Source organism: Gorilla gorilla, chromosome 15 (genome assembly GCF_029281585.2).
Source record: "Gorilla gorilla gorilla isolate KB3781 chromosome 15, NHGRI_mGorGor1-v2.1_pri, whole genome shotgun sequence".
In the NCBI taxonomy this organism is placed as follows: Eukaryota; Metazoa; Chordata; class Mammalia; order Primates; family Hominidae; genus Gorilla; species Gorilla gorilla.
The window spans coordinates 113785609-113799822 of record NC_073239.2 but is presented as its reverse complement, the minus strand read 5'-3'; the positions used below and the strand labels follow the sequence as shown (position 1 = coordinate 113799822).

At 36.0% G+C, this 14214-nt stretch overlaps 1 protein-coding gene across 7 annotated transcripts in view; it reads right to left on the bottom strand.

Annotated features, from left to right (window-relative positions):
• VRK1 (VRK serine/threonine kinase 1) overlaps positions 1-14214 on the bottom strand; it is an 84320-nt gene that overhangs the window by 39363 nt on the left and 30743 nt on the right. For 3 of the 7 annotated variants that reach the window (XM_004055669.5, XM_019010197.3, XM_063698174.1), the window contains exons 2-3: positions 8562-8726; positions 4381-4436 (exon numbers count right to left, since the gene is read on the bottom strand). In XM_004055669.5, coding sequence (XP_004055717.1) covers positions 4381-4436; positions 8562-8721 — 216 coding nt within the window. In that variant the 5' untranslated portion in view covers positions 8722-8726. Of the gene's footprint in view, positions 1-4380; positions 4437-8561; positions 8727-9582; positions 9812-14214 lie in introns of those variants that run through there. The other 4 variants (XM_063698172.1, XM_063698173.1, XM_055361135.2 and 1 more) reach the window with 4 other exon arrangements.

Genomic DNA, 14214 nt, shown 5'->3' with positions numbered 1-14214 from the left:
AAGAGTAGTATAAAGGCAATGGACAATTAATGGCTAAAAAGTATTCAAAAGAATAAATTAAATAAGCATCTAAAGACTGCATAGGGAAAACAAACTTTATTGACAAGGTTCTTATCAGATAACTTAAAATTCAGTTAGAGAGACAGAATAAACACATTTAAAAAAACTAAAAACAACTAGTGGCAAAGGAAGAATGAAACTGTAAAATAAATGTTAATACAATGAGTGCTGTAGGTGTTTATTCAGGAGAGAGTGCTAGGGGAAAAGAAGCAAACAGAAGTTACAAATTTCCCCTTCAAAGGGAAGGAGAAAGTCAGTAATATTACTGTTTTATTTTTTTATTTATTTATTTATTTTTTTTGAGATAGAGTCTCACTCTGTAGCCCAAGCTGCAGTGCAAAGGCGCCATCTCGGCTCACTGCAACCTCTGCCTCCCAGTTTCAAGTGATTCTCCTGCCTCAGCCTCCCGAGTAGCTGGGATTACAGGCAGGCACCACCACACCTGTCTAGGGGTTTCACCATGTTGGCCAGGCTGGTCTTGAACTCCTGACCTCATGTGATCCACCCACCTCAGCCTCTCGAAGTGTTGGGATTACAATCGTGAGCCACCGCGCCTGGTCAGTAGTATTGTTTTGTTTATGACATTCTTCTAGGATAACTGTAACATCCAAAAAGTTACTAAAATATTAAATGCAAAAGAGAAATCAACTGAATATCACTGTCCTAATTACAAAGAGAAGAAGTAATAAAGGATAATGGAAACAGAACTAAATTAGGAGACAGGAGATACACAGTCCTGAACTAGGTACTTGGTCTTAAACTTAAAAATATAATTCATTACCTTAAGCATATATAAAATACTGTTCCTGGCCATGTTTTTTTTTAACTATATAAGTTAAAAAGGCAGTAAAAGTAAAGTTACATTGACTAACAACAGAAATACTTCTAATTACTCACAATAAAGAAGAACAACAGAAATATTTCTAATTACAATAAGGAAGCACATCATTCTAAGAGAAAATACAACTTAAGTTCAGAGGCCATGTGCCATGGCTCATGCCTGTAACCCCATCACTTTAGGAGGCTGAGAGGGAAGGATCACTTGAGCTTAAGAGTTTGACACCAGCCTGGGCAACAAAGCAAGACCTCATCTCTACCAAAAAATCAAAAAAATTAGCCGGGCATGGTGGTGCGTGCCTTTAGTCCCAGCTGCTAGAGAGGCTGAGGTGAGAGGATCACTTGAACCCAGGAGATCAAGGCTGCAATGAGCTATAATTGCACCAATGCACTCCAGCCCAGGCAACAGGACGAGACACTGTCTCAAAAAAAAAAAAAAAAAAAGTTCAAGTTATACAGAACAAAAAAGACATGATTATACACTGTTCCACCTTTAAGATACGACACTGGCGCACTTTCCTTCCAAGACACAGAAACGGCTATGCCAACTAACTGCAAGGGGTCAGAGGTAACCATATCATTTGAACCTCAACGTTATGAGACGTCAGGAGCCTTGCTTTCTTCTCACAACAGAACTCTTAATGAGCTTAAGAAGAAACTCATCTTACCCATAGATTTTAATATTTTAATTTGTATTATCAAAAACAAATGCACACAATATTCTGCAATTAAATACAAATGACCCAATTTAATACTAAGAACTTTAGTTCCTCTGATTCAGCAACAGGCTGAATATTCCAAAAAGAATGTTATTCCATAAATGAAAAAGAAGAAAATTCCACAATGAAAGGCCATCATGAAAAGAGGCAGGAGAAATAAAGCACCGACACAACTTGAAAGGCATCGCTTTGCTTCCGCTTCCCTGCACGAGGGAATAGCTGGGACCCAGTTAGCCCTCCCACTGCAAACAAAGATAAAAACAGACTTAAAAAAAGAAAATTTCTATTTTCAGAAATTAGACAATAGACAGGACAGAAGGACTGTGACCCCTAAGAGACAGAAAACAAAGTGAGTCCATGGCAGCCCTGGCTTTTTTCCCCTAGAGATCCTAGGAGTAAAATGGAGGAGACTTAAGCCTACAGGGCAAAAGGGGGAAGACCAAACAGAGTGCCAGGTACAGAACTCTGCTACCAAAATCAACAATGAGATTGGAAATTTTAAATTGCAAAACAGTGGGGAAAAAAACGAAAGACCAATATCCTTCACGAACAACGACACAAGAATCTTTAACAAAGTATTCACAAATCAATTCTAGCATTATGTAAAAACTATAATACACCATGACTAAGTGGGGTGTATGTTAAGAATACAAAGTTCGGTCAACACTCAAATATCAATCAATGTAACTGCCACATTGACAGAGGAAAGGAGAAAAACCCTGTGATTCATCTCAGATGTAGAAAAAGCATTCAAAAAATGAATAGGCAAACTATAAACTAGTAGAAAATGTTTAAAACACATATCTGAAAAAGGACTTGCATCCAGAAAAAAACTCTCTTACTATTCAATTATAAAAAGCAAAACAACCCAGTTATTTTTAAAGATAAAAATAAGAGGAAAGGGGCAAAAAGGATGGAAGAGGCACTCCACAAAGGAAAATACATGAATGGCCAATAAGCACAACAAAAAACTGCCCAAAATCATGAGGCATCAAGCACGTGCAAACTGAAACTATAAGTCACATCTACATACTAACTGTAATGGCTAAAAAACAAATACACACACCTGACAATGCCAAATGTTGAAGAGGACACAAACAGAACTGTCATATATTATTGGCCAATGTGTAAAAGGGCACGACCATTTTGGAAATCTGCCTAGTACTTTCTTATAAGTTTAAATAGACATCTTCCCTATAAACCAGCAACTCTAAGTATTTATCCAAGAAAAATAAAAACCTGTCTCCATAAAAACACTTGTAGAAGAATGTTTATAGACGCTTTATTCATAATACCAAAAACTGGAAACAACACCAATGTCTATCAAGAGAGCAATAAAATGAAACAAATGATTGATACACCAACAATATGGATGAACCATTAAAACGTTATGCTGAGCATAAGAAGTTACAAAACAACATATACTGTTTAATACCATTTACATAACCTTCTGGAACAGGAATAACTCATTCATGGCAAAAAAAAAAAAACACCAAAAACTCAAGACAAGTGGTTGCCTCCAAGGGTGCAAGGGAGTAGGGTTTTGACTGAATAAGAACATAAGGAATCTTTTTAGTATGATGGAAATGCTCTACATTTTAAGAGGTGAGGATTACACAGGTATATGTGCTTGTCAAAAGTCTTCGAACTGTTCATTTTATATCTATGTATTTCCCCGTAAAAATCATGCCTCAATTTTTTTAAAAAAGTTTAAAAATCACTAAAAAGGTCCAAAAAAGCTGACTCCTAACTCCTAAGAGATAAAATATAAAAGAGAGTAAAACGAAACAAAATGAAAACCTTCAGAGTAATTCTAATTCCTGAGTTCTGGTTGATATGGTTTGGCTGTGTCCCCACCCAAATCTCATCTTGGATAGTAGCTCCCATAATCCCCATGTCTCATGGGCGGGAGCTGGTGGGAGGTAATTAAATCATGGGGGCATCCCCTTCACATGTACATCTATCCCATTAGTTCTATCCCTCTAGAGAACCCTAATACATGTATCCCGTAGGAGAAAAAGTAAGGGAGGAGTTATATGTTAATTTGCCCACATAATACATCCTGTTGGTTCTTCTATTTAACCAAAACATATTCTTCACATGTATCAAGTAATTTTGAAGAAGGGGAGTAACAAATGTTGGTAAGCAAAAAGGTAATTGACTTAAACGGTAAAATGTCTTCTAGTTCGCCAACATATAAATGGATCTGGCTATTAGAAGTATGCTTATGTCAGATAGGATGTTGCCAATCTTTACTCATTACAAACTAATTTCAACATTATTATAGCAAAAAAGGCCCAACAATCGCAATAAAATAAATAATTTAATTTACTAAAATGGAAGAAAATTGGGAGTAAACAGAAAAAATTGACCAAGTAGAAGTCCAGAAGCAAATGCAAAATAAAATACAATAAAATTATATTAAATTAGTATAGTCTTATAGGATATAAATATAAAAAGTATCTGTAAAAGTAGATGAAATTTCTTAAATGAGCTGAATATTTTTATTCCACATCTGCATGCCTCTATGCTTTCCTACATTTACCCCTGAATACCAGTGCCACTTTATTTCAAGAGAGGAACTTTTCACACTCAAGTGATTTAAAACTATAAAGCTACTTTTGTGTCTTATTCAATATTTTTTAAGTTATTAAAAATGTAGTATCTTATGGTTTAATTAATTCTAGTTAATCAAAAAAGGCATTTTACAAAATACTACACCAAATCAACAGAAAAGAAACAAATTAGCTAAAATATTTCTTACCACTTTTACAACACAAGGTGCATCACTGCCAACTGACTCTGAAGAATTCATATCAGCTGTTTAAAAAAGTAAAATATTTAATATCAGAACAAGTAATATTATAAATATATTAATATTTAGGTTTGTATATCTGTAACTCTTGATAGAATACACTTCAGTTCCCAAGTATGTGTTTCGGGATATCATTACAGTACATTTCATAAATTTTAAGACTTTTATTCATGTTTTAACATATCTGAATTGAGAATGCATCTTACAATTTCTGGTTTCTTCTATATGATTATCAATTACATATGGGAAACTGAGTTAAATAAGTTAAAGATTTCTTTAATTCAAAAGTACTAATGGCCTTTGATATGCTAGTGGACATTGTGAATTCCCCAGAGGATAAGTAATACATTTCTTAAATTTAATAAACTATGAAATTCTTTTAAGAGGAGAGGAGCATCTGAAGAGTAAGAAATGAGGGGGCCAAAGTTCTAAAAAGCACTAGTTTAGGAAAAACTCACCTGAACCAATAGTTCAGGATGTTGGCATTAGAACTTTCAACTGCCATCAGAATAATTTTAATGTGGCTATCATTTTATTTCATGTAAATAAAGAAGTACAGTTGCCCCAGAATACTGAGTTAGAAATATAAGGTTGCCCATATTCATTAAACAGATATTTACCAAGTACATACTAAACGTCAGTTTCTAGGAAACAGAGATTTAACAATGAACAGGAAAAAATCCTTACTCTTACAAAGCCACCATTTCAGTGGTAAGATGCAGACCAGAAATAAAATACGAAGTACATTTGACAGTGTGAAGTGCTATAGAGGACAAATTAAGCAGGAAAGAAGGTAAGCAGAGTGGCCACATGGTAAGAGGGATCTAAACCTTACTGACAAGGTGTTACTTGAGCAGTGAGAGCAGGAAGGGAATAAGCCATGTATGTATCTTAGTGAAGAGCACCCCAGGGAGAACAGCACCAAGACCCTGATCTGGACTGAGCACAGTGGCTCACACTTGTAATCCCAGCACTTTGGGAGGCCAAGGCAGGTGGATCACCTGAGGTCAGGAGTTCCGAGACCAGCCTGGCCAACAAGGTGAAACCCCGTCTTTACTTAAAATACAAAAATTAGCCGGGCATGGTGGTGGCACGCACCTGTAGTCCCAGCTACTCGAGAGGCTGAGGTGGGAGAATCACTTGAACCTGAAAGGCAGAAGTAGCAGTGAGCCAAGATCATGCCACTGTACTCCAGTCTGGGCAACAGAGCGAGACTCCATCTCAAAAAAAAAAAAAAAAAAAGACCCCGACGTAGGAGTGTGCTTGACATGTTTGGAAAACAAGGAGGCAAAAGTAGCTGGGGGAAACAGTGAGGCAGAAGAGGAGAGACAGATCAGAAAGCGGCAGAGAACAAACACGATGGCCTTAACAGGTAACATAAAGGTTTTGGCTGTCACTATGAATAAGATGGGGAGCCACTGGAAGACGCTTAGCAAAATCAGACTATGGTAATAAAGACTTCTTTGGGCTGCTTTGTGGAGAATGGAGTATAGGGGCAAGGGGCAGAAGCAGGCAGATCAGTTAAGAGGCTATACCAATAGTCTAGGTATATGGATTATACCTCAGTAAAGCTACTAAAAATTTTTCAAAGGCTTGGTACAAAAACAATGTAAAATAAAATATATTTTAAAAATTTTTAAAGCATCATATACAAAGATCAAGAGCCAAAGGGCAGCAAGACAGCTGAAGCACAGACTTTGAGGAGATAAAAGGGATGAAGATAAACGTTGTATAAGAAGGGACTTGTATGCCACTCTTTAAAAGTCTGGCACCTTATTTGAAGGACACTGGGGAGTCATCAGAGAGGTTTAAACAGGATGATCATATTATCTGATCAGTATACTTGGTCACAAAAGCCATACTGAAAACAACGGTGTGCAAGGCGGCAAGACTGGGACAGAGAAGATTCAGTGCTACAGTCAGAGTCCAGACAAGACATGATAATGACCTGACCAGGACAGTGGCTGCAAAGATGGAGAGAAATGAATGGATCTGAGAAGTCACCCAGGTAAAGCAACAGGACTAGAAAAGGAACTAGGATATTAGTGAAGGAATGCTCAAGAATGCCTTCCCAGTTTCTGGCTTCAAGGCTGTCATTCATTGATACAATCCTCATGACAGGATCAGGAGATAAAAGATGATGATACAAGTTTTAGAAATGCCTGTGGAACATGTAAGTAGAGATCCCTTATAGGCCAGTGGCTACAGGCCTGGACTCAGGAAATCAAGTCCTAGGCTACAGATAAAAGACAGGGAAATCAACAGTAAAGAGACAGCAGGAGAAGCCTGATATCACTCAGAAAGAATATATAGAATAAAAAGTGAACCTAAGAAGAAAAGCCGGAGCACACAGAAGTGCCTATAAAGATGACCAAGTACAGCCAGAAAAGCAGAAAGAAAACTAGGAAAAAGGTATGCTACCATAAAAGATAATGGAAGCAATTGTTATGAGAAACAAAGATAAACAGTATCAAATGCTACAGAAAAGAAAATGCAAAGAAAATTCAAAAGCAATCTTTTTAATTCATTAACAAACTGCTGATGATCTTGAATCTGGCTGTTTCAGTGTATCACAGAGACAGAGACTGGACGCGACAATACTCAAGCAAGTCCCTCCTTTTACAGATTAGTCATCCCAACCTTACAAAAGTAAAGTTTTATTACAGAAGTCAAATCATTGCCTATTAAAAATACTATTAGATGGCACCTTTTGATGATAAATACAGATAAAACAGATGAGACACACACAAGGCAAGTTTTAACTTTGCAAAAGGTTACAAAAGCAAATTAATATAAAATGAAGAACCTATTTTTTTTAGAGACAGGTTTCTATTAATACAGGATGGCGTAAGTCCACATATCCTGTAGTAAAGACAGCTTATCTAATCTACCATCTCTCCTCCAACACAAGATCAAAAATATATACCTGACTAATACAGCCACTACTCTTTAATGGTTTACAAGGATTTTTGCCATAAATCAGAGATACAGCCTAGTTCACTGGAATGGGTTTGGCTCTAAACAAAACCAGAGAATCAACATATATTTCACAAAAAGGGTGCCACTGGCCGACAGGAATCATACGCATAAAATATGATAAAGCACTAGATTTCAAGCTATGTTTCATAAAGATAGCTCCAGAAACTGCAACTGACCAAGGGCGGCCCACTGCTCCTGGAGCAGGTGAAGTGGGACTCCTCTTGAGTAAGACCAGTGATCTTTTACCTACCAGTGGTTCTCAAACTTTAGCATGCATCAGAATCACCTTGAACAAACACTGCTGGGCCCTCTCCCTACAGTTTCTGATTCGTAGTCTGAGGTAAGGCTCAAAAATCTGCAGGTCTAACAAGTTCCCAAGTGACACTAATCTATGTCGTATTATTAGTATTCTGAGTAAGATATTGCTAAAAATAAAATTTTATAAACCTCCATGGCAGAAATTAATTAATTAATCTGAGATTGGAAGTAGAGTGAGAACACAGAATGGAAAAGTTAGAAAAATCAGAAGCAAATATATTTATTGGTGAAGCAGACAGCTTTAGAAGCAATCATGTAAAATATTTTTTAAGTCCATAATTTAGTTAACCTAACAGAATTTCAGGATTCCACAATGGGTCCCCAAAAATTTCAGAATAAGTATGCTAGTTATCTGCACATTTAATCAGGCCTAATATGCAGTTTCTAGGTAATTCTCCTAGTTCCAGTATGATGGCTAAGAGGGTTGCACAGAAAGAAAAAAGAAACTCACACTTGTAAAAGATTTGCAAATCTCCAAATCAGACAAACACGGAGGGAATAAATCCCACATAGGTGGAGGTGGGAGGGGAAAGATACGTACATGGGTTTCTTTGGGTCTCAAAAGAGATTAAGATTATATAAAGTATCTTAAAAATCTAAAGTCCTAGTGCTCACTAATGATCGTATTACAGCTATTTTATCCCCCTTTTCTGTTGTGACTGCATTAACAATTTCCACTTCTACGTCAGAGATGCATTTTTGCTTAATCAGAAACTATTAAGTTGACTGCAGATTATTAGGAACATCCTATAACAGCTCATAAATGAGAAACCATTTTCATAAGAAAGCATATAAATCTTTGGATTGATCATTAGAAGCAGTCACACACTTACCAAGATATATACAGCCAAAGCCTCCTTGGCCAATGGGTAATCCTACTTTCCATTCCTTTTTTGCCATGTCAGTTATTATCTCTCCAACTGCAAATTGTTCTGCAAGATGTCTCTTTGCAGAGCTCTGTCTTCCAGCTTGAGCTGCTTTTACACGAGGCATTTTCACTATAACAAAAAACAAAGAAACGGTCAGAAGTCTAATCTTAGAAGTATTCAAAACATTTTTCCCTAAGGAAAACTTCCGTACGGAGATGCTGTTCAAATTCCTACTTACTCCAAAACTTAAAGGATATCTGTTAATTCTGACTTATAATGGCTCAAATCCTATTTGATTATCTCTTAACTTTGGAGAAGAAACAATAAAATCATATATGCAATTATTTTCAAGGAAATAATTAGGTGTAAGTCCAATGGCATAATGATCAACTACAACTAAAAATGCTATTTAATAACAACAAAGAATTGCTCTATGAAGCTGAGAGGGAAAGGTGCATCCAATTAGAATGCACATTTTATAGGAACAAAATGAAGAGTTTATTAAGGTCAATACCGATATGTTAGAACACAGTGCAGAGATTGAAAACATAAGGCAACTGAGCACAAGGGGAAAGGGCAAAGGTTCCCGGGACATGCTAGTAAATGCTTTACACAGGTTCCCATCCATCCTCATGACTCTGTGAAGATTACATTATCACCTCCATTTCGAGGAAACTAAGGCTCAGCAAGCTGGTAAGTGGTGGAACAACAGAAAATTGCACCGGTGACCACCTGGCTCCAAGACCTCACCAACATGCTCCACAATTATGGAAGTCAATGTGAGGAAGGAGTACAACTTTCAAGAGTGACAGGAGAAACTGTGGCTTAATCATCTGGGCAAGGCTGGTGACACCCAGAATTCCTAAGCTTTCTTTCTCATTAACTATCCTTTAGGAGATGAATCTTGATTCATTTTTCTCACTGACACATAAGTTTAACTTAACATTCAGAGAAAGCAGTGTTTTATTGTGAAAAGAGTACTAACTGGAATCAAAAGACCTGGATTGCAGGTATGACACCAGCTGGTTGGGTAATCTTGATCAAGTCACTTCACACTGGGCTTCAAGTGCCCTCAGGTGTAACTCACTTCATTGACTGAAGGAACTCAATTTGTACTAGTATGCATGTGAACATGTGTTTGTTGTGTGATTTCAAACTCTCGGTTCTATAAATATTAATCAAAAAAGATTTAAAATAAGTATTTTTTAGGTTCCACAGTTCCCTAAAAACATACTGGAGATATAGAAAAGAAAGAAGGTTAATAAGAATGATTAAGACAGTATGCAACACTTGAAATGGCTATTCAGATGAAAGAAGTCTGTAGCTCAGTTTTGAGCTCAGTTTTGAGCCTAGACATGCTACATACATACACACTACATTCAACTGGAATTTTTCAGCAACTCACCCACTATCACTCGAAATACACAAACTCCTTATCTGCAAATGTTCCTTATTAGTTTACAGGGGACTTTTAAATTGAATTTTTTCCTATAGAATACTAATGCATCTTCACTGTCTAAATCTTCTCTAAGTTAACAAAAACATCTTCAAAATAAATAAAAGTGTCTGTTATTTCTTCATGTCAATTAGTTCTCTTAATTAATGTGTTTTTAGTCATGGTAAAATCTTGCAAAATGGAATTTCAGTGCCAACCAAGCTAGCCTAGACTCAAAACACCAAGAAAGGTTACTTTTACACCTATGGTAGTAAACCAAATAAAAGAAACAACTAAAACACATAGTACTTCCAAATATTAAAACAGATGCCCTTCTGAATTTTAACCCACTTTATCAACTCATCAGAGTAATCTCTTATTTGACTGGTTCCTTATAGTAATCAAAATAGTTTAAAATGAGTGGACAACATGTTTTTTATTTTATATATCTCAAAATAGTGACTGGACAATCTTTTGTGTTTTTCTGAAATTCCTTTCCAGAAGTGACAAAAATATCATATTTTAAATGAAATATTCTGGCTCAGCATCTATTCAATGTAAATTGTGGTCAATAAAAAGTGATTTTCCTCCAAATAAAGCTGTTTGCTTTTATTTTTAGTTTTATTTCTGTGGCCAACTAATTGAAACTAATTGTAATAATTAATTAAGGCTTGGAATGACTTTCTTTCCTAAAAATAGTCCCACAGAACAGCGTCATCGCTGTCAGTCTCTTCAATATGCTTCTAAATCACAGCTCCTGAAGGTTAACGCTGGACATGGTGGAGGCAGCAGCACAGCTGTTTCATCTCCCTGAATTCCCCCATAAAACTGGACAGGACAACTGGATAGCAAAACTCAACACCTATGGACAACCTCTCCAACCAAATGGAGGGACAGTATCCCTTTATCTCTACAAAATTTGAGCAGGTGAAGACAGACCATGACAAACAGCAGTAAGATCTGTGTGGTATCAGCAACTGTAAAGAAGGAAGCAGAAGAAAGTATGATGCCTCTGATAAATCTTAGGATCCAAAAATTATCAGGAGCTACTTCTTAGAAGCACACAAGACACTGTGAGAAAAGCAACTGAAAGAAGAAGGGCTCTGCCACTCCCACAGCCAGGAAGCGCAAGGGGTCCTTGGTGAGGTCTCAAGAGGCTGAAGCCTGTTGCCTCTACAACTCTCAAAACTAACCAGCCAAAGCCCCTTCTAGGTCAAAGCTTCAGGCTGAGGAGAAACTGCTGGGGATGAAGCCAAAGTGAACATCACAAGGATAATACGAAGAAAGGAAAAAGAAAGTTCAAATGAAAGTGGATCTATAAGTTAGCCTCAGTATTTTGGAATACTACACAAAAACAAGTGAAGAGTGGGATCTAGAGAATGACATACACTCGCCCTGAACCAGACTATCTAAAACTAATTGCATATAAGGGAAAACTGGCTGCATACGAAACTCAGCAACAAAAATGGATCAAAGCCTAGTGCCACACAAAGTTGGTATTTTTAAAGAGAAAAAAAAAATCCCTTTAGAAAAGTACATAAGAAAACATGCCTCCCAAAAGGTTGATAGCTATAAATTAGTATTTCAAAACAAGCTAAAAAACACTTTATGTACAGACTAACATCAATCAGAATTAGAAAAATTCAGAAATCAGATGACAGAATAATTGAAAATGAAAGACAAAAATCAGTTCGGAAATAAAAACTACATTAGAAGGAACATAAGAGTAAATAAAACTTTTTAATGACAAGAGAAATAGAAAGTGAAAAGGAAAAAAACAAAAAAATCAAAAAGGACAAAAAAAGTTTAAGAAAACATACACAAAAAAACCAACATACATATAACAAACAAAATCAAAGCAAGGCAACAGAATATTAAAAATCATTTAATTCAAGAAAACTTTCCTGAACTTCATTTAAACATAAAACTACATTTTGAAAGGTCATATCACATACATTTGAAAAATCAACCCAGAATGACCATCACCAAGATATAATTTAGTTAACTTAATACTAAATGAAAATACTTTTTGAGCATCTGCAGATATTTTATAAGGAAAATAAAATCAAATTGTCATCACTTTAACAGCAACATTTTATGCCAGGGGGAAAAAAAGTAACATATTTAAGACTCTAAGAAAGAAAACATGAACCAAAGACTTTATACCCAGCTAAATTTCGAGTATAAAGACTGCTAAGTGTTATCAATATAGAAAACAGCAATAAGAATCTACTAGAGAAGAAGTCCAGTAGAAGGGGTCTGCCACTCCCATAGCAATATCCAAAATGACTAAAGAAATGTCAGTATCAGTGAGCAGTAAATATATACTTGTAGAACTGAGACTCAACAAGGGTTATAAAAGAGAGAAAAGAGTATATAATGGGCAAATGTACTGACACTGTAGATATAGTTCAACTATCAAAAAATGGGATAACATATGCAAAAAAGGCAACTTTCCAGAAATCATAGTGATACTTGATTTTGTTAACTAAGACTGTTGCGTGCATACATGTGGAATGATGCAAATGAGTAATTATGTGATATTATTATTCTATCATTCTCTTGTGTCCCTGAACATCAGGATTCAGATATGGAAGAAAGAGACAGAGATAAAAGATAGAATAAGTAAAGTTAAAAATGCTGTACTTGGAAATATTTTTAGTTCAGAATGTATCTTTAAAATAAACACATACATAGAAACCCATCTTTGTATTTCCTAGCCCCATTCACTAAAAAGCTTAGAAACAATAATCAACCCAGCAGCAAAGAGCATCCCTAGCAAACAAATTGTAGTCTTAAAATACCACTTCCCATGAAAAGAAACCAGGTTCCTTAACAAAATGATTATTGCTCCTATAATTAATATTCACCAAGGGATCAAAACTGGAAATCCTCTCATACTCAATGAGCATGCCCAGTCCATTCCCACTTCCCTCTCAAAAAAAAAAAAAAAATTTAAAAGAAAACACTCCTAAGCAAAATCTGTATTTTATTTCCTGTAAACTATTAGTAACCTCTGCTCATTTTTCTTTTGAATTATTAGTCTTGCTTTTTATTTCCAGGCACATCTTATATGTTGGATATTAAACAGAGTAGCTCTGTGTCTTGCGCAAAAACGTTAAGAAGTCACTGAAATATACTCAGCTGCTCTGCAAGAGGCCACTATGACAGAAATATTTCTTTAAAATGTATCTAAATGAAACTCCCTCCTGTGGCTTCTAATGGAAAAAGATGTGGAGGATTCCCTCTTGCTCTTGCTGGCCCCTATAATCTCAGGTGGCCTCAGGCAACCAAAGGCCCTGTCAATCCTTAGGGGCTGCTTCAGCCAGGTATAAGCAGGGCCAATGGTAGTGTATTAATAAATATTTGTTCAATACTTATCTTTTAGCATCTTGAGAAACACAAAAGACTTAAATACAGCTGGTATACCACATACTCATATAGAGCTATTTAACACAACCTTCCTAGAAAAAAAAAATTATACTTGGTGGCAGTTATAATTTTTTTAGTGTGCTGCTGAATTCTATTTGCTAATATCTTATTTAGGAACAAGACTGATATTCAGACGAGATCGGGCACACTCAGGGTGGTATAGCCATAGACAAGACTGATATTCATAAGAATGGTCTGTAGTTTATTTTTTCTGCTACATTTATCTGTTTAAGTATCAATATTATGCTCACTTCATAACAAGATTTTGGAAGCTTTTCTTCCTTTACCACAATCTAAGGAGTTTAAGCAGCATTTATCTATTCCTTAAGGTTTTGAAGACTTCAACTGCAAAAGTCTGACACTACAAAGTGTTGGTAAGGAGTTGGAACAAACAGAACTCTCCTACACTGTATACTGTTTCGATCATTTTGAAAATTCATTTGGCAGTACCTGCTAACCGACCCAGCAATTCAACTTCTATGCATGTACATGTCCACCCAAAGACATGTACAAGAATGATAACAGCTTTATTCACAACAGCCACAAACTGGAAACCTGTATGTCCAACAACAGGAAAATGAATATAGTAAGATGGATGGACATACCAAACACTGTGTTAAGAAAAAGCAGCACCAGACAGAAGAGTACATACTAAATTCCATGTACATGAATTTCAATAATAAAACAAATCAATGGTGTTACAAGTCAAACAGCAGATATCACTTTGGGGACTAAGGGTCAGAAGAAATG